This window comes from Triticum urartu, chromosome 1, assembly GCF_003073215.2.
Source record: "Triticum urartu cultivar G1812 chromosome 1, Tu2.1, whole genome shotgun sequence".
In the NCBI taxonomy this organism is placed as follows: Eukaryota; Viridiplantae; Streptophyta; class Magnoliopsida; order Poales; family Poaceae; genus Triticum; species Triticum urartu.
In genome coordinates, this window is record NC_053022.1 from 12,921,875 (window position 1) to 12,946,854 (window position 24,980).

The 24,980-nt window shown below is 44.0% G+C and overlaps 2 protein-coding genes across 2 annotated transcripts; both read left to right on the forward strand.

Annotated features, from left to right (window-relative positions):
• Positions 1-12,905: 12,905 nt before the first annotated feature.
• Positions 12,906-13,656, forward strand: LOC125542690 (acetylserotonin O-methyltransferase 1-like). The gene is given in 2 exon segments (XM_048705833.1): positions 12,906-13,364; positions 13,366-13,656. Coding segments are annotated over 2 exon segments (633 nt in total). The 5' UTR covers positions 12,906-12,911; the 3' UTR covers positions 13,546-13,656.
• A 6,208-nt stretch (positions 13,657-19,864) lies between these two features.
• LOC125532532 (4-hydroxyphenylacetaldehyde oxime monooxygenase-like) lies at positions 19,865-23,041 on the forward strand. Its single transcript, XM_048696569.1, has 2 exons — positions 19,865-19,996; positions 22,529-23,041. Exons 1-2 carry the CDS (start codon positions 19,865-19,867, stop codon positions 22,970-22,972), a joined length of 576 nt encoding a protein of 191 aa, XP_048552526.1. The 3' UTR covers positions 22,973-23,041.
• Positions 23,042-24,980: the final 1,939 nt, after the last annotated feature.

Below are 24,980 nucleotides of genomic sequence, written 5' to 3' on the forward strand. Positions count from 1 at the left end.
AGTTCGGAGTTTCGGATGTGATCACGGACATGAAGAGGAGTCTCGAAATGGTCGAGACATAAAGATTGATATATTGGACGGCTATATTCGGACACCGGAAGTGTTCCGGGTGATTTTGGAGAAAATCGGAGAGCCGGAGGGTTACCGGAACCCCCCCGGGAGAAGTAATGGGCCATATGGGCCTTATTGGAGAGAGAGAGGGGCAGCCAAAGGTGGGCCGCGTGCCTCCTCCCCCCTTGGTCCGAATTGGACTAGGAGAGGGGGGCGGCGCCCCCCTTTCCCTCTCCCTCCCCACTTCTTTCCCCCTCCTAGTAGGAGTCCTACTCCTACTAGGAGGAGGACTCCTCCTTGGCGCGCCATAGAGGCCGGCCGGCCTCCTCCCCTTGATCCTTTATATACGGGGCAAGGGGGCACCCCTTGACACACAAGTTGATCCACGTGATCATATTCTTAGCCGTGTGCGGTGCCCCCTTCCACCATAGTCCTCGATAATATTGTAGCAGTGCTTAGGCGAAGCCCTGCGACGGTAGTGCATCAAGATCGTCACCACGCTGTCGTGCTGGCGGAACTCTTCCCCGACACTTGCTGGATCGGAGTCCGGGGATCGTCATCGAGCTGAACGTGTGCTAGAACTCGGAGGTGCCGTAGTTTCGGTGCTTGATCGGTCGGGCCGTGGAGACGTACGACTACATCAACCAAACGCTTCCGTTGTCGATCTACAAGGGTACGTAGATCACACTCTCCCCTCTCGTTGCTATGCATCACCATGATCTTGCGTGTGCGTAGGAATTTTTTTGAAATTACTACGTTCCCCAACAGAACCTCAGTTGCCTCTATGAGATATGTGTTAACGAACCCAATATCACTGATTTGTCTTTTCTTCAATTCGGCGATCTTCATTCTGCATAATATAGTGAGGATAATTATAAATACATGCAATGAAAGAGATGAGCTATATAGAGAGACTTAATGACAGAAGTAGTAGTACTTACAGACATTAGCAGGTGATCGTTGTTTTATCGAGGGCCAATTGATTGAAAAACTGATAGAACTCCTCAAATGGAATAGGCAACAGTTCAATTCCAACGAGGTCATGCTCCGGTTTAACTCTCGCATACAAAGTACTCCTCCCCCAGACTCTCTGCAGATTTTCAAGTACCAATCATGTAATCTTCGCATCATCGTTGTTAAAGATTTTTCATCTTTGACGAGAGGCTTCCCGTACTCGTATCTGTGTATCTGCACCTCCATGGTATCATAATGTACATCGTCGGGCAGGTAATCGTCAACATTGCCATAACCGGGCACCATCCTCGGATCGACGATGTCGCTAGGCACCTTGAGGGGGGGGGCACGCTTGCTTCGCTTGTTCGCCGAGCTGGGCAATTTGTTTCCCAGCTGCTCGTCGTTCTTTCAGCCTTTGATCACTGACTGTACTTCCCGACCGCTCCGCTTTGGCCCATGTCTTTGCAATAATGCGCTCATAGTTGCCTTTCGGCGGAGACTTGGGTGGTTTTGCCAGGGCAGCCAGAGTGCACTTCACTTTCACCGGATCTACCTTCTCCTCCGGAGGTGGATGTCTCTTTGCTCTCAACCCTTGAAACCAGTCACCCACTTCGGTTCGCGCGATCTCGGCGTTCTCCTCCGGGGTCCTCTCATATGGTAACTTCTCTGGAGTCTTCAGAGAAGGACCGAATATGTATGTCCTCCCGCCTCTGGTTGTACTGCTAGACGCCGACCGAGCAGACGGAGCGGTTGTCTTCTTTACTTGCTTACGAGGCGGGGGAGAAGGACTACGACGCGCCAGAGCAGCTGGAGCGGCGGCAGGTCTCTTCCGCCCTTGCTGACGAGGCGGAGAAGGAGGAGGCTGGCTGCTCGGGCGCGTCGGCGCAGGCGGAGAAGGAGGCAGAGTGCCGCCACGCGCCGGAGAAGGAGCCGGCCGAGGGCCCTGATCGTCACTCGCCGGAGGAGGAGGCGGTGGAGGAGGAGGAGTGCCCTGACTCGCCGGAGGAGGAGAAGGCGGAGGCGTCCAGTTTGGAGGGTTGATGAGCTCCTTCTGCCATAGGCATGGAGTCTTCAGAGCAGACCCCAGCCGAGTCTCCCCTTCACCGGTAGGGCGGTCAAGCTGGAGGTCCTCAAATCCCTCCGTTATTTCATCCACCATCACCCTAGCATATCCTTCTAGAATCGGCCGGCAGTGAAAAGTTGCGCCGTGTTCAGTAGGATAAACAGAGCCAACAGCCGCCTTGACCTTCAAATTCATCCATTGCGTCATAAGGTGGCAATTTTGAGACTCCGTGATAGCATCCACGGGATAGCTGGCAGGAGCCATCAAGGCATGCTTCGGCTGAAGCAGCTCGGTGCTTCTGCGCTGAGATGGCGGGGTAGCTTCGGTGGAGGCTTCGGCAGTATGTTTGCTGCGATTTGCTTCTCGTTCCTCTATCGCGTCTACCCTTGCTTGCAGCGCCTGCATTTGGGTCTGCTGCACTTTTTTCCTCCTCTCATGGGATTTGTAACCGCCTGCGTCCGGAAACCCAACCTTCCACGGAATGGAGCCTGGCGTGCCTCGTGTCCGTCCAGGGTGCTCAGGATTCCCGAGGGCCATTATGAGCTCCTCGTTCTCTCTGTCTGGAAAGAACTTCCCTTGCTGCGCTGCTTCGATATACTGCTTAAGCTTCCTGACTGGTATGTCCATTTGATCGTTCGTCCAAATGCACTTCCCTGTTACAGGGTCCAAGGTTCCGCCAGCCCCGAAGAACCAAGTCCGGCAACGGTCTGGCCAGCTAATTGTCTCTGGTTCGATCCCTTTATCAACCAGATCATTCTCAGTCTTGGCCCACTTAGGCCGGGCTACGAGGTAGCCACCTGACCCCGTGCGATGGTGAAGCTTCTTCTTCGCAGCATTTTGCTTGTTTGTCGCCGACATCTTCTTACTCTTTTCCGATGTCTTGTGGGCCACAAATGCGGGCCAGTGATCTCTGATCTTCTCATATCTGCCCTTGAATTCTGGTGTCTCATTATTTTCGACAAACTTATTCAGCTCTTTCTTCCACCTCCTGAATAGTTCTGCCATCCTCTTAAGAGCAAAAGACTTGATTAATCGCTCTTTAACTGGGTTCTCTGGATTATCCTCTGGCGGTAGGGTGAAATTTGACTTCAGCTCAGTCCAAAGATCATTTTTCTGCATATCATTGACATAAGACACCTCAGGGTCTTCTGTAGCCGGCTTAAACCATTGCTGGATGCTTATCGGGATCTTGTCCCTAACCAGAACCCCGCACTGAGCAACAAATGCGTTCTTTGTTCGGATGGGTTCAATCGGTTGGTCGTCGGGCGCGATTGCTATGATCTCAAACTTTTCATCCGAGCTCAACTTTTTCTTCGGGCCTCGTCTCTTTACCGAAGTTGTGCTCGATCCGGAGGGCTAGAAAAAAGAACAAAGACTTAATTAATATGTGTACATACCAAAACAATGAATGCATCAATCAGCTAGTCAGCACAGGCTTAACTAATATATATACCTGGCCAGACTCGGTTCGGTCACCGGAGCCGTCATCACGGTCTCCTTCTTGCACCGGCATTGGGTCACCGGAGCCGTCCTCATGTTCCTCTTCTTGCACTGGCATTAGGTCACCGTAGCCAGCTTCTTCACCCTCTCCTTCCAGACCATCGGTGTCGTTGAGAAACAACGAGACGGCATCACTTCCTTCTGCGATTATGTCCCTCAACAACGCTTCTTTTCCTTCATCTCGGGCGGTGTCCATAGTTTCTACAAATATTTACAACATGGCAATTATTATTCAAACATGACAGATGGATATATTAGTGCCAAACGTAGAACTAGCTACCTAATCATAGTAAGGAATCATATATATTAATTAGTGGCCTCGACGCTGCTTCTCTAGGGTTTGGGGTGGCCTCGACAACGCTTCAAGGGTTTGGGGTGGCCTCGAGAACGCTTCAAGGAGGGGGTAATATCGACCCCCCCACGTGTTGAAGCTATCGGGAGGGGGTATATATCGACAACGACGACACTACATCTATATGTCCCTCGACGACCCTCATTCTTGATAAAAAAAGAGGAAGAAGAAGAAAAAAAGAGGAGAAGAAAGAATAGAGGAGAAGAACTCCTCTATTCTTTCTTCTCCTCTTTTTTTTCTTCTTCCTCTTCTTTTTTTATCCTCTTCTTCCTCTCATGTTCGAGAGGATCGCCGAGGGGTCGGGAGGTTGCCTAGTGTCAAAGGATTCAACAAAACCATGTCTTCATCATTAGGCGAAAGTAACAGGTGCATGAAGGTACGAAGCTCTCCAAAGTTAGTTTGGAACGGAGTCCTAGATAGGATAATTCGCTTTTTGGTACAAAGTTCGGGAGGGGGTATATATCGAACCTCTACCCTAGTTCCCGACCCTCGCCCCTCGAACCCTCGGTGACCCTTGAACCTCTACCCTATAGTTTCCGACCCTCGCCCCTCGAACCCTTGGTGACCCCCCCCCTCATGTCGAAGTTATCAGAGAGGTGGTATATCGACCCCCCCACCCTCATGTAAGAAGAGGAAAAAAGATCGAAGAAGAAAATAGAGGAGAAGAAGAAAGGAATAGAGGAGAAGATCGAAGAAAAAAAAGAAGTCTTCCTCTTCTTATTTTCCTTTTTCTACTCCTTCCTTTTCTTCTTCTTCTTCTTCTTCCTCTTTTCTTCCTTTTCCTCATTTTACTTTTTCCTCTACACTAACCTAAAATTGATATCTACTAATTAACAACCTAAATAAAAAAATGAATACATATATGAAAAAAAACATCATATGAAAAAAACATTTTTGACATATTTAGCATATTCTAAATTTTCCTAACTCTTTTACAACCAGAAAAATTACTCCAACTTCATGACAGTACCCACAATCCGTTTCACCAAAAACCTTCTGATCCATAGTTCAAAATTTTCAAATTTCATTCAAATGAAATTTGAATCGGATTCAAATAACTTGTTGAAAACCTATTCTAAACCTCTCCAAAAATTCTGAAATTTTGCCATCGCCTTTGTCTTGCATCAGTACCTCACCACAAATTTTTTTTAAAAAAATTCCAAAAATGCCCAAAGCCATCTAGCATTTCATCAAACACCTTCTATATGGACAAAACAATTTAGAAATTCCAAAAAATTCAGAAAAGTGGACAGCGCGTTGCTGCTGCTCCACTTCTCCTCTCCTCTACTTCTCCTCTCCTTCTGCTCTTCAATGCATCGGGGCCGGCGGCGATCATGGAGCAGGGGCGGAGCAAGGGGCGCTCGGGCGCAAGAGTGGCACTCGAGAGGGGGGCTCACTTTGAGGGGGGCGGCGACGGCTGGAGTCCGGCAACAAGGACGGCGGGCTCGGGGCGGCACGCGGTGACGGGGACGGCAGCCTCGGGGCGGCACGCGGTGACGGGGACAAGGAGGCGGGCTCGGGGAGGCACGCGGCGACGGGGATGAGGGCGGCAGGCTCAGGGATGCCGGCGACGAGGACGGCGCGGGCTCAGGGAGGTGACGACGTGGTCCGGAGGGCTCGGCGGCGACGAGGACGAGGAGCAGCCTCGCGGCGTCGTCGGAGGAGAGGACGAGGAGATCGATCGAACTGAATCGAGAATTTCACAAGTGTTGGCTTATATAGCCAGAGCACTAGTCCCGGTTCGTGAAACCAACCGGGACTAATGCCCCTCTTAGTCCCGGTTGGTGCCACCAACCGGGACCAATGGCCTTGTGCTGCCCCGCCCCAAAGTGCAGGAAGCGGCGGCCTTTGGTCCCGGTTGGTGGCACCAATCGGGACTAAAGGGGGGCATTGGTCACGGTTGGTGCCACGAACCGTGACCAATGCCCCCTTTAGTCCCGATTGGTGCCACCAACCGGGACCAATGGCCTTGTGCTGCCCCGCGCCCAAGAGTTTAGTCCCACCTCGCTAGTTGAGAGGGCTCGGGAGTGGTTGATAAGCGCTGCTGCGCCCACCCTCCCGAGCTCCTCTCAACTGCAGGCTTTCGGGCCTAATCTGTCACTGCCATGCCTGTGGGCCTACTGGGCCTGCTGCGGGCCTGAATCCTGGCCCATGGTAGGGTTTCTAGTTGTATTCAGGCCGTGGTGGCCCAGTAGGTGGCATTTTTTTTGTTTTTTGTTGCTTTATTTATTTTTCTTTTGTTTTTTGCTTTATTTTTTAATTCTTTATGCCTTTAGTTTTAGAAAAATTATAAACTTTTTGTTAATGCCATTACTTTTCAAATTTGAAAACACTTTTTTGGTTTTTTTGTTGCTTTATTTATTTTATTTTGTGATTAACTTTACTATAAAAATAGTTTTTTCCTGTTTTTTTGATTTGTTTTTTGCATTATTTATTTTCTTTTGTTTTTTTCTTTAATTTTTAATTCTGTTTGCTTTTAGGTTAGCAAAATTATAAACTTTCTGTTGGTGCCATTAGTTTTAAAAAAATTATAAACTTTCTGTTAGTGCCATTAGTTTTCAAATTTGAAAACACTTTTTTAGTTTTTTTGTTTTCTTTGTTGCTTTATTCATTTTATTTTGTGATTAACTTTACTATAAAAATAGTTTTTTCCTATTTTTTGATTTTTTTTGCATTATTTATTTTCTTTTGTTTTTTGCTTTAATTTTTAATTCTGTTTGCTTTTAGGTTAGCAAAATTATAAACTTTCTGTTAGTGCCATTAGTTTTAAAAAAATTATAAACTTTCTGTTAGTGCCATTAGTTTTCAAATTTGAAAACACTTTTTTAGTTTTTTAGTTTTCTTTGTTGCTTTATTTATTTTATTTTGTGATTAACTTTACTATAAATTTTTTTTCCTATTTTTTTGATTTGTTTTTTGCATTATTTATTTTCTTTTGTTTTTTGCTTTAATTTTTAATTCTGTTTGCTTTTAGGTTAGCAAAATTATAAACTTTCTGTTAGTGCCATTAGTTTTAGAAAAATTATAAACTTTCTGTTAGTGCCATTAATTTTCAAATTTGAAAACACTTTTTTAGTTTTTTAGTTTTCTTTGTTGCTTTATTTATTTTATTTTGTGATTAACTTTACTATAAATTTTTTTTCCTATTTTTTTGATTTGTTTTTTGCATTATTTATTTTCTTTTGTTTTTTGCTTTAATTTTTAATTCTGTTTGCTTTTAGGTTAGCAAAATTATAAACTTTCTGTTAGTGCCATTAGTTTTAGAAAAATTATAAACTTTCTGTTAGTGCCATTAATTTTCAAATTTGAATAGTTAAATTTGAATTCTTTGAAATTTTTTTGAATCACAAGTTTGTGATTAACTTACTAAAAAAATGAGAATATATGCGCTTATAGAGAAAACTTGATGCACTTCGTGTACAAAATGGACAATCACTTTCAAATGAACTCTGAAAAAGTTGAAAGTTGGGATGGTATCATAATTTCACCCACATAGCATGTGCATGTACAAAACGAACAATGGTAGCATGTTCGTGTGTTACAAAGTTGGCATGGTATCATCATAATAGTTGCGGAAGAAAGTCTTCACTTTTTCTTCGCTTGTGTCATTTGCTTATTGTGCCGTAACCATGGATAATCTTCATTGTTTATCAGGATTCTTGGGTCAGCCTTGACATTGAAGGGAGGAATTTCATGAAACTTTTCATAATTTTCAGACATGTCTGTCTTGCCGTCCACTCCTAGGATGCCCCTTTTTCCTGAAAGAACTATGTGGCGCTTTGGCTCATCGTATGATGTATTCGCTTCCTTATCTTTTCTTTTTCTCGGTTTGGTAGACATGTCCTTCACATAGATAACCTGTGCCACATCATTGGCTAGGACGAACGGTTCGTCAGTGTACCCAAGATTTTTCAGATCCACTGTTGTCATTCCGTACTGTGGGTCTACCTGTACCCCGCCGCCTAACAGATTGACCCATTTGCACTTAAACAAAGGGACCTTAAAATCAGGTCCGTAGTCAAGTTCCCATATGTCCACTATGTAACCATAATATGTATCCTTTCCGCTCTCGGTTGCTGCATCAAAGCGGACACCGCTGTTTTGGTTGGTGCTCTTTTGATCTTGGGCGATCGTGTAAAATGTATTCCCATTTATCTCGTATCCTTTGTAAGTCAATACAGTCAAAGATGGTCCCCTGGACAACAAGTACAACTCATCACAAACAGTGTTGTCACCTCTGAGACGTGTTTCCAACCAACTGCTGAAAGTCCTGATGTGTTCACATGTAATCCAGTCGTCGCACTACTCCGGGTGTTTGGAGCGCAGACTGTTCTTGTGTTCATCGACATACGGGGTCACCAAGGTAGAGTTCTGTAGAACTGTGTAGTGTGCTTGAGACCAAGAATATCCGTCCCTGCATATTATTGAGTCTCTTCCAAGAGTGCCTTTTCCAGTCAGTCTCCCCTCATACCGCGATTTAGGGAGACCTATCTTGTTAAGGCCAGGAATGAAGTCAACACAAAACCCGATAACATCCTCTGTTTGATGGCCCATGGAGATGCTTCCTTCTGGCCTAGCGCGATTACGGACATATTTCTTTAGGACTCCCATGAACCTCTCAAAGGGGAACATATTGTGTAGAAATACGGGCCCCAGGATGACAATCTCGTCGACTAGATGAACTAGGACGTGCGTCATGATATTGAAGAAGGATGGTGGGAACACCAGCTCGAAACTGACAAGACATTGCGCCACATCACTCCTTAGCCTTGGTATGATTTCTAGATCGATCACCTTCTGAGAGATTGCATTGAGGAATGCACATAGCTTCACAATGGCTAATCGGACGTTTTTCGGTAGAAGCCCCCTCAATGCAACCGGAAGCAGTTGCGTCATAATCACGTGGCAGTCATGAGACTTTAGGTTCTGAAACTTTTTCTCTGGCATATTTATTATTCCCTTTATATTCGACGAGAAGCCAATCGTGACCTTCATACTGAGCAGGCATTCAAAGAAGATTTCTTTCTCTTCTTTCGTAAGAGCGTAGCTGACAGGACCTTTATACTGCTTCGGAGGCATGCCATCTTTTTCGTGCAAACGTTGCAGGTCCTCCCGTGCCTCAGGTGTATCTTTTGTCTTCCCATACACGCCCAAGAAGCCTAGCAGGTTCATGCAAAGGTTCTTCGTCACGTGCATCACGTCGATTGAGGAGCGGACCTCTAGGTCTTTCCAGTAGGGTAGGTCCCAAAATATAGATTTCTTCTTCCACATGGGTGCGTGTCCCTCAGCGTCATTCGGAACAGCTAGTCCACCGGGACCCTTTGCAAAGATTACGTAGTGTAAATCATTGACCATAGCAAGAACGTGATCACCGGTGCGCATGGCGGGCTTCTTTCGGTGATCTGCCTCGCCTTTGAAATGCTTGCCTTTCTTTCGAAATTGATGGTTGGTCGGAAGAAATCGACGATGGCCCAGGTACACATTCTTCCTGCATTTGTCCAGGTATATACTTTCAGTGTCATCTAAACAGTGCGTGCATGCGTGGTATCCTTTGTTTGTCTGTCCTGAAAGGTTACTGAGAGCGGGCCAATCGTTGATGGTCACGAACAGCAATGCCTTAAGGTTAAATTCCTCCTGTCTGTGCTCATCCCACGTACGTACACCGTTTTCATTCCACAGCTGTAAAAGTTCTTCAACTAATGGCCTTAGGTACACATCAATTTCGTTGCCGGGTTGCTTAGGGCCTTGGATGAGAACTGGCATCATAATGAACTTCCGCTTCATGCACATCCAAGGAGGAAGGTTATACATACATAGAGTCACGGGCCAGGTGCTGTGATTGCTGCTCTGCTCCCCGAAAGGATTAATGCCATCCGCGCTTAAAGCAAACCATACATTTCTTGGCTCCTTTGCAAACTCATCCCAGTACTTTCTCTCGATTTTTCTCCACTGCGACCCGTCAGCGGGTGCTCTCAACTTCCCATCTTTCTTTCGGTTCTCACTGTGCCATCACATCAACTTGGCATGCTCTTCATTTTTGAACAGACGTTTCAACCGTGGTATTATAGGAGCATACCACATCACCTTCGCAGGAACCCTCTTCCTGGGGGGCTCGCCGTCAACATCACCAGGGTCATCTCGTCTAATCTTATACCGCAATGCACCGCATACCGGGCATGCGTTCAGATCCTTGTATGCACCGCGGTAGAGGATGCAGTCATTAGGGCATGCATGTATCTTCTCCACCTCCAATCCTAGAGGGCATACGACCTTCTTTGCTGCGTATGTACTGTCGGGCAATTCGTTATCCTTTGGAAGCTTCTTCTTCAATATTTTCAGTAGCTTCTCAAATCCTTTGTCAGCCACAGCATTCTCTGCCTTCCACTGCAGCAATTCCAGTACGGTACCGAGCTTTGTGTTGCCATCTTCGCAATTGGGGTATAACCCTTTTTTGTGATCCTCTAACATGCGATCGAACTTCAGCTTCTCCTTTTGACTAATGCATTGCGTCCTTGCATCGACAATGACCCGACGGAGATCATCATCATCGGGCACATCGTCTGGTTCCTCTTGATCTTCAGCAGCTTCACCCGTTGAAGCATCATTGGGCACATCGTCTGGTTCCTCTTGATCTTCACCAGCTCCCCCCGTTGCAGCATCACCGTATTCAGGGGGCACATGATTGTCATCGTAGTCTTCTTCTTCGCCGTCTTCCATCATAACCCCTATTTCTCCGTGCCTCGTCCAAACATTATAGTGTGGCATGAAACCCTTGTAAAGCAGGTGGGAGTGAAGGATTTTCCGGTTAGAGTAAGACCTCGTATTCCCACATTCAGTGCATGGACAACACATAAAACCATTCTGCTTGTTTGCCTCAGCCGCATCGAGAAACTCATGCACGCCCTTAATGTACTCGCGGGTGTGTCTGTCACCGTACATCCATTGCCGGTTCATCTGCGTGCATTATATATAATTAAGTGTCCAAATTAATAGAAGTTCATCATCACATTAAAACCAAAGTGCATACATAGTTCTCATCTAACAACATATAGCTCTCCAGAGCATCTAAATAATTAAACCATACATTGAAACTATGTAAAACATTTCAATGCGAAAACAAATGCGATCATAATCGCAACCAAGGTAACAATTGATCCAACGGCATAATGATACCAAGCCTCGGTATGAATGGCATATTTTCTAATCTTTCTAATCTTCAAGCGCATTGCATCCATCTTGATCTTGTGATCATCGACGACATCCGCAACATGCAACTCCAATATCATCTTCTCCTCCTCAATTTTTTTTATTTTTTCCTTCAACAAATTGTTTTCTTCTTCAACTAAATTTAACCTCTCGACAATAGGGTCGGTTGGCATTTCCGATTCACATACATCCTAGATAAATAAAATCTATGTCACGTTGGTCGGCATAATTTTCATAAACAATAAATGAACCAATAGTTATAAAGATAATATACATACCACATCCAAATCATAGACAGGACGAGGGCCGACGGGGGCGGATACCAAAACCATGGCACTATATAAGATGCAATAATAAATGTAAGAAAATGATACAAGTATCTATCTAAACATACAAGTAAGAATATTTTTCCTTTCAGAAAGAAGATAAGAACAAGAGGCTCACCACGGTGGTGTCGGTGATGAGATCGGCGCGGGTGATCGACGGCGGTGAAGACGGGGACGGGGCATGACGGACCGCTAAATCTAGACAAATCTCGAGGAAAATGGGGCTTGGAGGTCGAGCTTCGAGAGGAGAAAGCTTAAGTAGTGTGGCTCGGGCATTCCATCGAACACCTCATGTGCATAGGAGGTGAGCTAGAGCACCACAAAGCCCTCTCCCCCTCGGCCAGAAAAAACAGAGCAGTGTGCTCTGCTCTTGCGCGAGGGGGTATATATAGGCACCTCATTGGTCCCGGTTGGTGACATGAGCCGGGACTAAAGGGAAGCCTGTGGTCCCGGTTCAAGCCACCAACCGGGACCAATGGTGGTGGGCCAGGAGCGAGGCCCATTGGTCCCGGTTCATCCCACCAACCGGGACCAAAAGATCCAGATGAACCGGGACCAATGGCCCACGTGGCCCGGCCGGCTCCCTGGGCTCACGAACCGGGACCAATGCCCACATTGGTCCCAGTTCTAGACTGAACCGGGACTAATGGGCTGACCCGGCCTGGACCAAAGCCCTGTTTTCTACTAGTGATGTATTCCAACAGATGGGCTAGCATGTTCAGTACTTAGATAAACTACAGAGCACAAATCAGCTGAATCCACTGGTACCTGTAGAGTATCAAATCGGCTGCAGAGCGATACGTGCCAAATCGACTACAGACCTGAAATGATCATATCCAACTCAGAACTATTATGTGTGCAACTATAATTATTGTTAACGCCAACAAAAAAATAGTAGCATATTATAGTTGCCCAAACACAATACTTCCGCTTCTTCTTTTGCTAAATTCAGTAGCATATTCAACAAGGTTTAGCATGTGGGAGAAAAGGTTTAGCAGGTGGGAGGGAATGGGCTCAATCAGGACGGATGGGAATAAACTCGGACGGCATCAGAGGAAGGAGACGACGGCCGCATCTCGTCGAGGATGATGGCCATCCCGTCGACGCAGAGGCCGTATCCCGTCGACGAGGGAGGGGAACGACGGCGATGTGACTGGATCCAGTAGGGGAAGGAGCAACAGGACGGTAGGCGGGATGTCATGGTGGGGGCTGGTGGCGGCGCGGCCAAGCCTCCCCTCGCCTCAAATCGTACGCGGCCACTTTTTAGATTTTAGGATGTTAAATTGGGAGAGCAATCATCATCTTGCTTTTCAACGCTGTGCAGTGTCACATCATATCACATCCAATGACTTTCCGTCCCTCATGTTGCGTCACGGTTTCCCGTCGGAGAGAAACAGCTCAACCACCTTTCACCTCTATATGAGAACGGAACCCAACAAAGCCTAGCATTCAACACACCATGTCGTCCCACGTCCAGGAAGATGAGCTCGCCATGAGCAGCGATGAGTTGCTCCAAGCTCAGCTCGAGCTCTACCACCACTCCTTCGTCTATGTCAAGTCCATGGCGCTCGGTGCCGCCACCGATCTGCGCATCGCCGACGCCGTCCACCTTAGGGGAGGTGCTGCCACCTTGTCTGATCTTGCCGCTGATACAGGGATCCACCCAACGAAGCTCTCCCACCTCCGGCGGCTCATGCGCGTGCTCACCACCTCGGGCATCTTCTCCGCCGACGTCAAGGCTAGCGGCGACACCGTGTACAAGCTCACCCGGGTCTCTCGCCTCCTTGTTGGTGCTGGCGGCGAGAGCTCGCGCCGCCGTGACCTGTCTCCGATGGTGGGCGTTTTTGTCAACCCGATCGCCATCACTGCTCTCTTTAGCATACGCGAGTGGTTCACCGACGAAAAGAGTGATGCCGCAATAGGAAACGGTGTCCAAGGAGGCGGAGGTCTTGTTCGATGTCTTCATAATGCACATCGACGGGATCCAGCGAGAGGAGCATGAGTGGAGGAAGATTTTCTTGGAAGCTGGGTTCAGTGACTACAAGATTACACCCGTGACAGGAATTCGCTCAATTATTGAAGTCTACCCTTAAATATAAATCTTCATACTTCATGTTATGGATTTGGCTGCATTGTTGTATGTAAGTGGTACCTTTATAATCTTATCACTATCACTTAAGTAAAATGAGTGCTAGCTTGACCAACTCTCCTCTTCTGTCTCGCAAAAAAGAAATAAAGTGCATGTTTCACAGTCAAACAATACATTGCAAAATTGCCATCCTTTTAAACGATAGACGCATATGCCACTGACAAATTTACATGTCGATATTCATGCTTAACTTCTTACTTCCCAAAATGAAAATGATTTTAAATTCTAATTTCACATGTTATAACATTTCTATCATACCCTTTTCTTTTGAGAAAAATAAAATCCTTTTTAAGTGTAATTGATTTTCGCCGGGTACCTAACTTCTCATAAAAAAGTCACTGCACAACATAGTTGTCAAATAAAAAGCACATACTTCTGGTTCAAAACGGATAGAGTACTTTTCTGCAAGGAAAAAAATGGATACAACACTTGTGATATCACCCTTAGAAAAAATATATTAGTATACAAGAATTGCTTTATTGAGAAATCTACTGGCTGAATTCTAGCTGCAAGCATGACATAGTGCATATTGTAATCTTTTCCATGTTATAAGTAGGAACCAAGTATGAATAAAAGAGAGAACATACTAGATGGCTAGTTTAGAAGGATTTTTAGAGTAACTACACAATTATTAGATGTGTATTTCATCAATTTACAAAGAAGTTAGCACTTGCTAGGAAAATTGAATGTACAATCCCGCCAGCGGTTTCAAATCCTCATGGATATAAATTTATCTTTTTATTACGATCATTATTATTAACAAAAAAATCTATTGCCTGCAGTCAAAGAAATCTGATGAACACTGTAGATCACAAAAATAGAGGAAGATATGTATCACGACAAGATGATTGGTGAGGTCGGCACCTCCTAGCCTGAGATCAGGAAATCCAGTTCGAAGACGGTCTCCCTCTCCACCCCCTCGAAGGTTCAGATCACCAAGGCGGTGAGTAACGCCTAGATGCATTCTCTTTTGTCATTGGCGTGGTGATTGGGAAGTGCTGAAATGTTTCTTTTGATTGCAGCTTTTCACCCAGAAGAGGTTATGCTAGTCCAGTCCGAAGACGTTCTCCATTCGCTCCTAGAAGGATGTAAGTCATTTCAGAGTGCCACTGTGCTAATATTAGTGACGGGCATGCCATCAATGTTGCACGAAAGATAGTAGTTTAAGCTGCAACACACATGTAATTTTCTTCTGTCTCTGCAATACAATATTTGGCTCTCTTCTGCCTTCTACATTTTGACTTCATGCTGCCTTTTTCACTGTTTGACGACAAATCATCATCATCATCAAGGTTAAGTCTTTCTTGGGCATCATCAAGGTTAACCAATACAATCAGCGTGTTGCCAACCATCACAAATGTCACATTGGATCCATAACCCCTTGTGTGTAGAACTTTCACTTGCAACCTCATCATTGCACTCCATCCTAATCCTTGGTCTGCCTACTTATCCGATCTATTTCTAATCTGTTTCAAGAGACAGAACAGTCAACAGTCTGAGGAAAATGCGCTACGACGGGCACAAATGCAAAGCCAATATCTCGACACTTTTTCCTAAACTCATTTCATCTGTGATTATTTAGCCATAAAAAGGAAAAAATCAGTAACGAACATGCTTAGTGCCCAAAACATTAGTGTACTACAATTATTTCCGTGACGTTTTTTGACACTAGTTCTAAATAAGAAGACGGAAGCCTGCTAAGGCTGGTCATAGTGGGGAGTAACTTAGACTAGTGTCATATGCATGACACTAGTCTAAGTTACTACCTTCATAGTGCAAAGTAACATAGTACTAGTGTCATATGTGACCTCATTTAATAGCTTGTAGACTCATGTTGTCTTGGAAAGCGCTATGTTACACTAACATATTATGTTACTACTTCTCATTAACTACTTGCCACATAAGCAAAAAATTCTCGAGATGCGCTATGTTACTACCTAAGTTACTCCCACTATGATTAGCCTAACTATTCTTTGATAGTTACTCCATCTTAACTTCCGTGAACCATTGGGACGATATATTGAGTCCTGTGTAGCATATCTGATTGGTTATATAAGAAGCTTCTAATTTCATGCAGCTCTAGTTTCCAGTTATCTTTTTGAGTAATAACACATTTTTAGAGAATCTCCAACAAGTCCCTAAAAAAACTCCCATTAAATGTAATTTTACGTTGTCTCCATATAATCTAGGGGAGGTTCTTACGTGTTGTGATTTAAGAGATTTCCTATATATACATCCCCCCTAAAACCTATTTTTTTCTATATCTCTTCAAACTAGGATACAAAGTAAACAGAGACTTGCCTTTGGGTCCCTCAAAATAGGAAAATACACCCTCAAAACCAAAACTACAATTGCAATCAAGTCCTTGGGCTCGGTTGGATGCACTCGAGTCCGTTGTGGAGGCCGGCGGGCCAGGCGGTCGGTCGTGGCATGGGTCACTGGCGGGACCTGTTGGAGTAGTTTTTTTTAGCCCAACTCCCCCTAAATAAGTCTTTTTATGTGGAAAAAGGGACTTATTGAAGAGAATGTCGTTTTGGTGACCGAACTCACTGGAACTCTAAAACTTTGAAAAATTCAAAATTCAAACCTTTTGTTTCAAAAGAATGTGAAAAATCTATTCAAGTAAACAAGGATGTTATGTGTAATTTCTTAGGATGAAATACATTGAAATGCAGTCTATACAAAAACAACAAATTCATGGCCTGGAAGGATGAATAGTATCATCTGTTAAAACTCCTCTGTCCCACAGCTCACCCGTAACAATAGTTCAGTACAAATTCGTCTGTTTCTCCGTCGCTGATCTGCACGCACGCTAGGTGATCGACGAAATGCCAGAGTATGTATATCGTCCTACTTATACGCCTGTAGCACCAGCCATTCAGTTGGTATGATGTGTATTACGGCATTCATAGAGTGAAGGTGGAATAAGGTTGCATTTCAACATTGCAATGTTAACTAACCCTATTGTTCTGAACAACAGCTGGGGTTGCAGGGGTAGGGTTGTCAGATTTGACTGAGCCCAAACCCTCAACAGTTGCCCATATGCTTTGACTGTGCAAGGAAGCCGCCGGGCAGCTTGGGGATGCCGACCTCCAATCTAGAAACTATTTTGATGTAACTGACAAAGACTAATCAATTTGGTGATGAAGTCCGCGAGCAGAGCTGTGCTCCTTCTATCGGAAAAAGACATGTCTTATTTGTCACATCGGAAGCAGAATTAATTGCCTTTTGAGTGTTTGTTGATAGCATGGGTTGGACATTGATAAAAAAAGTTTTATATATACAGTATCATAGTTGAAACAGTTATTTATATACAGTATCATACTAGTTGAACATGAAACCGTTTTTATTACAGTATCATAGTTGAAACAGTTATTTATATACAGTATCATAGTTGAATATGAAACCGTTTTTATACAGTATCATAGTTGAACCAAGTGCCATTGATTGAAACTCTAATTTTTTATATACATTATCATATTTGAATATATATCGGATGTACAGGTTGTCTTCACAAAACTCTGTTCACCGTAACAGTGTATCACTGACCAAGTTATGGTCATGCTTGAAGATTATCATCTCATACTATGATGATATATGATATAGATGTCCTTGACATTCCTAACCTCTCAACCTTTTTATCTGTTTAAAAGTTGGATTGATACAAGTATAATTCTGGTTTTAGAATTTCAGTGTAATGAAGTATCTAATGAATTATTGCCCATAGTTGTAACTCGTCTGTAACAAACTTGTTATTTTAATCTCTTATTGGCATGAATGCAGCGTCATCCTGAAGCAGAAGACAGTGTAATTGAACCCTTAACCTTGATATGCAGTGGCATCGATTAAACATCTTCAACTCTACCAGCTACAACGGCGAGGCCACCTGTCACATTGCGCTTGAAGCAAAGGTGCACATCTTGACATTGTTTCAGTTATATAGTTAGATGTCAGCAAATGCAAGAAATTATCATCTAAGTACAACTCTGTAGTCTGTAGCATTAGACGCTGACCAGATTTGCCTTGCGCGCGTGCACCGGCTTGAAGTAGTTTATTGAACTTGAGTTGTCCTGAAATGGACATGTGCACTGGCCAGCTGTGCATATGCCGTACTCTCCACACACCGTTGGGAATTCACAATCATCAGACAATTCTCTCATCATGGTTACATCGGACCGCAAAATGCATTTCAGTAGGTCCTCAGACCATTCATAGAGCCTAAGGTGCCCATCAGACTCTAGCCTCATGTACTCAGTGGATTTAGCTGCTGGCAATGAGATATTATGCATCCTCGGGTTGCTTGGTTGCCTTGTCTGCACAAGGAGGCTGAGGCTGCTATTGAGAAAGGTAACCTTTGTTGGACCATTTCCTGTGTCATTCCCGCTCACCCATGCCGGGAAAGCGTAGTAGAGTTGTGATGGTGTGGATCCAACATAACCGTACAATCCTGTGTAACCATTTGTTCCTCTGGGGAGAACTGTCATGTACACCTGATTCTCTGTCCAATTTGTGGCGGCACTGTTTGCTACAAGCCTCATACCTTCCAGTAGTGACTGCCCAGGGAGCAACACATCACTAGGATGATCAAAAGACTGCCATACAGTTCCATTTCTGTGATCAAATAGCACAAGATTGCAATCCTCGGTGATCACCATGCCTGCTACGGACCGCTCCGAGCTGCCGCTGGACCATATGAGGCTACCATCAGCATCTCGGAGCACTAAGTTCCCATCGATGGTAAGCTCAATGGTGGAACCCTCCCTGATAGGACGAGCCCGGTTAGCAGACCATACCATGTGCGGCTTCGTGTCTGCGGATGTGAAAAATGTAGATGGCAAAGAGGAACACGTTGTAGGGGGAGGTGCCGAAGAAACCTGCATCAAAGTAAGGTCCAAATATGGGTTGTGGCGAGCTGAGGAAGATGGATCGGACGGCCGAATCATCATAGAAGAGGGTTTGAAGAACGTGTGGCCCGGTGAAGGAGCCTTCGTTGTTGGTCCACGATGTTGAGAGCTTGGCTGTGGGATACTCGGTGAAGTTCAACTGCGCCTCGGAGAGCAGTTGTGCTGAAGCTGCTACTATGATGAAGAGGAGATTGGCAGGACCCATGGATGCTGTTGGAGGTTGTAAGAAGATGAATCAATTCTTGGTCTATGACTATGAGAAGCCGGGAACGAGGGTCCCTTGCAGAGTAGACAAGTCCATTGTTCGGCTCTGTCGGCCCAAGTCAGTGATTGTCGCGGTTAGCTGCCGGCTGAAGCATATAGAATGTTAGTAGACGTCTGGCTCAACTATATAGAATGTCCCTAATTTTGTCGTGAAGGCATGCAAGTGCTACTTAGAGCAGCATCAGGGATGACTAATTAAGGTTGTACATCTTATTTGGACTCAAATTTGCTCCAGATGGCAAGGTCTTGAAATGGTCGTTCTAGTCGTTTTTGTGAAGTGAAAATTTGAGTTAATAAAACACCCTTTAGGCCTTGTTCATTTAATCCTCCTCCCAAGGGGATTGGAGTGGATTGGAGAGGATTTTGACTTGTAGGGGATCTAATCCCCTGAAACCCTGCCATTTCCCTTCAAAAACCACCTCAACCGAACAAGGCCGTATGGGGAAAACCGGAAAAGGCCATTCTTCTCATCCTGTAATCAGTTGCAGACAGTAAGCATTAGCATTCTTTATCTTATCAACACGAAGTGGCAAGGACTACCGATCAGCAGTTATTTAAATAAATGAACGAGTTGCCATTTGGCGACCATGGACAGTTCTGTTACCATTGGAGTATGCAGGTATCTCCGCGATGAGGATTTCCGACTACGACGTTCCAGTTACTCAATACCATATTATTCCACTTGCAACACAACGCCTCTCTTCCACATTAGGCTGTGTGATATGAGTATTCTGCTCATCAGTTAGTGGTAGTTCCTGGTGCCTGCATGCTTCCTTTAGCATGGCCAACTTTGTTCTTGAGAGCATGGCAATGTGCTGTTGGAAACTCAATCTGGGAACGATGTTGCTGTAAATTACAAAGACTATTCAGTTTCATGATGAAATTGGGGAGCCAAGCTATACTCCTGTTATTGATTTTTTGGTCTTATTTGTCACATCGGAAGCAGAATTAATTGCCTTTTAAGTGTTTGTTGATAGCTCCAGAGAAGGTTTGTGGCGGCTGAGGACGATGGATCGGACGACCGAATCATCATAGAAGAGGGTTTGTAGATCGTGTGCCCCGTGTGACCGAAAGTTTGACGCCTTCTTTGAGATCATGCTCGAGCAGGCGCAGCACCCCGACGACGAGAATGGTTGTGGCCTTGTCGACGCCCTTGTTGGCCTTATGAAGGATCACCAGGGCTTTGAATTCAGGTTTAGTAGAGATGTTATAAAGGGGATACTAACGGTACGTATGAAATAAGGCGGTAAGCTAAAACTGCTTACAAGGAGCACTTTACTTAAATACTCTCTCCGTATTAGAATATACTAGAAGGGTTGGGCGTGCCTGGCAGCGTCATTGGTTTGCATACCAGCAGAGCATCTAATCTTGGTAACGTAGGTTTTATTAATTGTCTTTCTATTCTGGTGACGTAAGTGCCACTGAGTTTTCACTTTTTTGGTGTGCACTCCATGTACAGATGTACTTTACTTCCCGCACTGCATACATTGACAAAGAGAATTTCATGTACTCCCTCCGTTCACTTTTATAAATCGTTTCAGACAAGTGAAATTGAGCTGTTTTGCACAATATCTGAAACATCTACAAAGCCTTATAAAAGTGAACAGAGGGAGTACTTTGCTTGTGTACTGCATGTTCCTTCGTTCTTCACTGTCTGCCCAAAGTTGTTTCAAAATAGTTACTGGAACAGTTTTGTTGAAAGATGTTTTTGAATCTGTTTGTATGTGTGTAGTATGTTTAGGTGTCACACATCAGATTTTTCAAACTTGTCTGAATACTTGTTCTAATACAAACTCAACAAGCAAAACATAGTACAACGACATTGTTTTACAAAGCAACATTCAATATGAAACAACAGACATAAGCAAAACCTAGCAAATAGGAAACAAGGAACAACACAATTAAAGTAAAATGAAACTAAACCTAGCCCTGTTCATTTCTAGTTGCTGTATGGGATTAGATCCTTGTTCTTGCTCTTCTTCGCTTCTTTTTCTCGTTTTGCTCTGTCTAGCCCCATTATGACATTGTAGATGATTCTCCATGACTCGTAGGTGGTGAATGCATTTATTGTTGCATATTTGATAAGCTTGTCTGGCAGCGGGCAAAACCCCCACAAAGTATGGTCTTTGTTGCGATTGATTTTGTTCTTCATGACATAGTAGTGAATGTCGATCAGCCTGCTTGCAACATTAGTATATCACTACATGCCTAGCTGGATAGACTCTTCCACATTGCTCATGTAGGAAAACACCTAACTTTTTTGTTTCACTCCAATATCTCATCACAGTTTCTTGTTTTATGTATGGTTGATAATAGATCAAGGAATAGTTCTGAGTCATGTAGTAAATACTGGAATTCATAGCTAGTATTCCAGGACAACATGCTTCCATCTAAATTGAAGATACAATTAGCTCACTCGTTACTGCTACTATTCCAGGACTATATGATTCCATCTAAATTGAAGCTATGGCTGGCGAACTTGTTACTAATGCTATGTTTTAGTTGGGGCGAGGAAGATGTCCACATTGTGATGGACTATATATATACACAGTACCAACCAAATGCATAATATGATCATCCTGAAGCTATGTATGTAGTCATCAGTATATCACCGCATGCCTAGCTGCATGTAATTTGTTTATGTTGTATATTATCTTCTCTTTCTCTTCACATGAAGAATGCATGCATAGACACAATATGTGTGACTCAATAGAAATAAGCATCTACGTGTTTGGGCTACTCAAAGATGTTTTTTTGGATATCTCATCGGATAAGTAATCATGATTAAGCATAACACACCTACTACATCATTTATTCTCTCTTGGTTAACTAGGAAAATCACAATTTGGTCTGCAGATCTGGATGTTATTTTTTATTATTTCTAGTGTTTGTTGTACTGACATTATTGTTGATGAATAAATCAAAAGTTTTCTCGCAAAAAAACCCAGCAAAGTGGCATTGGTGCAACGTGAGGTTGGTAATGACCGTGGACAGAAAAAGGCGGCCTCCAGATCAGCGTCTTGTGAGAGATACCTATGGCCGAGATGGAGGAGGAGCTCGTGCATGAGGCTTTGTGCAGGTCAGATCGAGCGTTTTTGGCGGCTCCATGAGGATGCAGCAGATGAACGCTCGAGGAGGAGGCGTTAGTAGGCTGCGACATGCAGTGATAGGTTCGTTTTTTATGTGTTATACTTTTCTTTTCTTCATCTCCTTTTTGTGTGCGTTATTAATGGAGGATGATTGTTTCCTCACGTTAGTCCTTTGTCCTAACACAGAGATCGGGGTAATTAGGATTCAGTTGAAATACTCTTTCCCATAGGAACATCCAATGCTCCCTCTATTATCGGACAGATACGTTGCCATAATATAATATATATACTAGAAAAATACCCGTGTGTTGTAACGGAATATAAATATTCTAGTACGTTAGCTTGTGATTTATCTGTCGATAATAATGCGATTGTGTAAATAAATGGTCATCAAATTCTGCCTGTGAATTATCTTATATTCTGATTAGTAGTTTGATAAGTAAATTAAAGTAGAATTGGTTTAGAAGATAAGTAAATTAAGGTGCTTGATTATCATATACATGGAAGATTGGACGAAGGGGTAGTTGGAAGAAAGACGAACTGGGAACCTTACGTTCTTTTTAAGTAGTAGAGATGAGTTATTTTTGTGGTTCAAATTAAACTGTCAAAACTTCTTATATTTTGATACAGAGGTAGTAATGCGTAATGCTTAAATTAAATCTTGTTGTAGAACACATATATCGGAGCCGTCGACACATGCGCGGTGACCATTATCTGGGCAATGGCAGAGCTGGTCAGGAAGCCACATGTGCTGAACAAGGTGCAATACGAGATCAGGACTATAGTGGGCAACAAAGAGAGGGTGCAACAAGACGACATGCCCAAGCTCAAGTACATCAAGACGGTGGTCATGGAGACGTTGCGCCTGCACCCGGTGTTGCCCCTTCTTGTGCTGAGGGAGACCATGAGGCACATCACAGTGTGCGGGTACGATGTGCCGGCAAAGACGAGGATCTTTGTGAACGCATGGGCCATCGGGAGGGACCCGGCCAACTGGGGGGTCAACCCTGAGGAGTTCATCCCGGAGAGGTTCGAGGGCAAGGACGACATGTACTTTAACCAAGCGCAGTTCGATTTCCTGCCCTTCCTCGCCGGACGCAGGATGCATTACTAGGGAAAAGCTTATAGACATGCGCTTACTAGTAGCGCAGGTTTATACCCCTCGCTGCTGCTACTTACTAGTAGCGCGGTTTTCTACCCCTCACTGCTACCAAGTTGATAGTAGTAGCACGGGTTTTTAACCCTCGCTACTACTAAGCAGTCTCTACCGTGCCCCCCGGGACATGCCATAGTAGTAGCGAGAGGTATGAACCTGCGCTACTACTAAGTTGATAGTAGTAGCTGAAAGTGTAATCTTGCTCTTAAAGATTATTTTTGATATTGATGACAAATTTACTTATAGGGGACTAACCGTGTTTGCTAAGTATATACACGGGTCGTTAGTTTTCTGGTTTTTCTAATATGCATCATGATCACATCATGTGAGATATTACTCAAGCAAATTATCAATGAGAAAAGGAGCAAACAAAGATGAAGCATTGTGCTCTTTTATATTTCTTGAGTAATAGGAATCCCGCACTATTAAGAGGGAATCCGAGGTATAGGTTCAAGGCTTTACTAGTAGAAAAAGGGTCAAATGTGAAGCACATTAGTGCCGGTTTGAATTTGAGCCGGCACTAATGTGACCATTAATGCCGGTTCCAACGGCTAGGCGGGCGGGCATCATTAGTACCGGTTCGTGGGCAACCTTTAGTACCAGTTCATGCCACGAACCGGTACTAATGAGGTTGTGTCAGGCTATGGTCAGGCTGGGGCCCCCACGAAGATCTTTAGTACCGATTCATGCCATGAACCGGTACTAGAGTTTCTTTGTAAGCTGATTTTTAGTCCCACCTTGCCAAGAGAGAGGCAGTATGAACGGTTTATAAGCCATGAGTGCACAGACAATGATGAAGAGTTGCAATGCTCACCTGCATGTTGATTAGGTTCAAGCCTTGCGGAATAGCATAGATTGCACTGAGCTATGTGCAGTGTAGTCTACACTATTCCGAATGGTTTGAAGCAAATTAACCAGCATTGCACCTCTTTTTTATTTTTAATAACTTATTTGAACTCCGGACTTCTTTTGTGTTCAGTATGCAGCATTCAAAGCGACATCATCAATTTCCAATATGTTCTGACATCATTTGTTGTTTTTCGGTCATTTACTTAATTGTTTAGAGAGCTAAATGACCGTGAAATTAAAAATCACTACAAAATGAATCCTGAAAATGTTGAAACTTGGCATGGTATCATCATATCACCCGCATAGCATGCGCGAAAGAGTAGAGAGGGTCACGGCAAAAACTGGACGCACTTCGTGTACAAACTGGACAAACTCTTTCGGAGTATCAGGGTTTCGGACGAGAACTCATCTGTTACACGGCCACTTCAATGTTTTTTAAACTTATTTGAACTCCGGACTTTTTTTGTGTTCAGTATGCAGCATTCAAAGCGAAGTCATCAATTTCCAACATGTTCTAACATCATTTGTTGTTTTTCGGTCATTTACCTAATTGTTTAGAGAGCTAAATGACCGTGAAATTGAAAATCACTACAAAATGAATCCTGAAAATGTTGAAACTTGGCATGGTATCATCATTTCTCCCGCATAGCATGTGTGAAAGAGTAGAGAGGGTCACGGCAAAAACTGGACGCACTTCTTGTACAAACTGGACAAACTCTTTCGGAGTATCAGGGTTTCGGACGAGAACTCATCTGTTACACGGCCACTTCAATGTTTTTTAAACTTATTTGAACTCCGGACTTCTTTTATGTTCAGTATGCAGCATTCAATTTCGAGAAGAAAATAAATAAAAAAAAATAATGCAGAAAATAAAAAAACTATACAAAAAAATTACTCAAAAATAAATAGAAGAAAATAAATAATGCAAAAAAGAAAAAACTATATAAAAAACTACTCAAAAATAAATAGAAGAAAATAAATAATACAGAAAAGAAAAAACTATATAAAAAATTTGTTGGCGCACTGCCCAGTGGGCCTGCCACACCTAGGGTGTGCAAATGCAGGCCCAGAAGGGCCAGCAGGCTCACAGGGCAACGCGCCCTAGTTAATTTGGCCC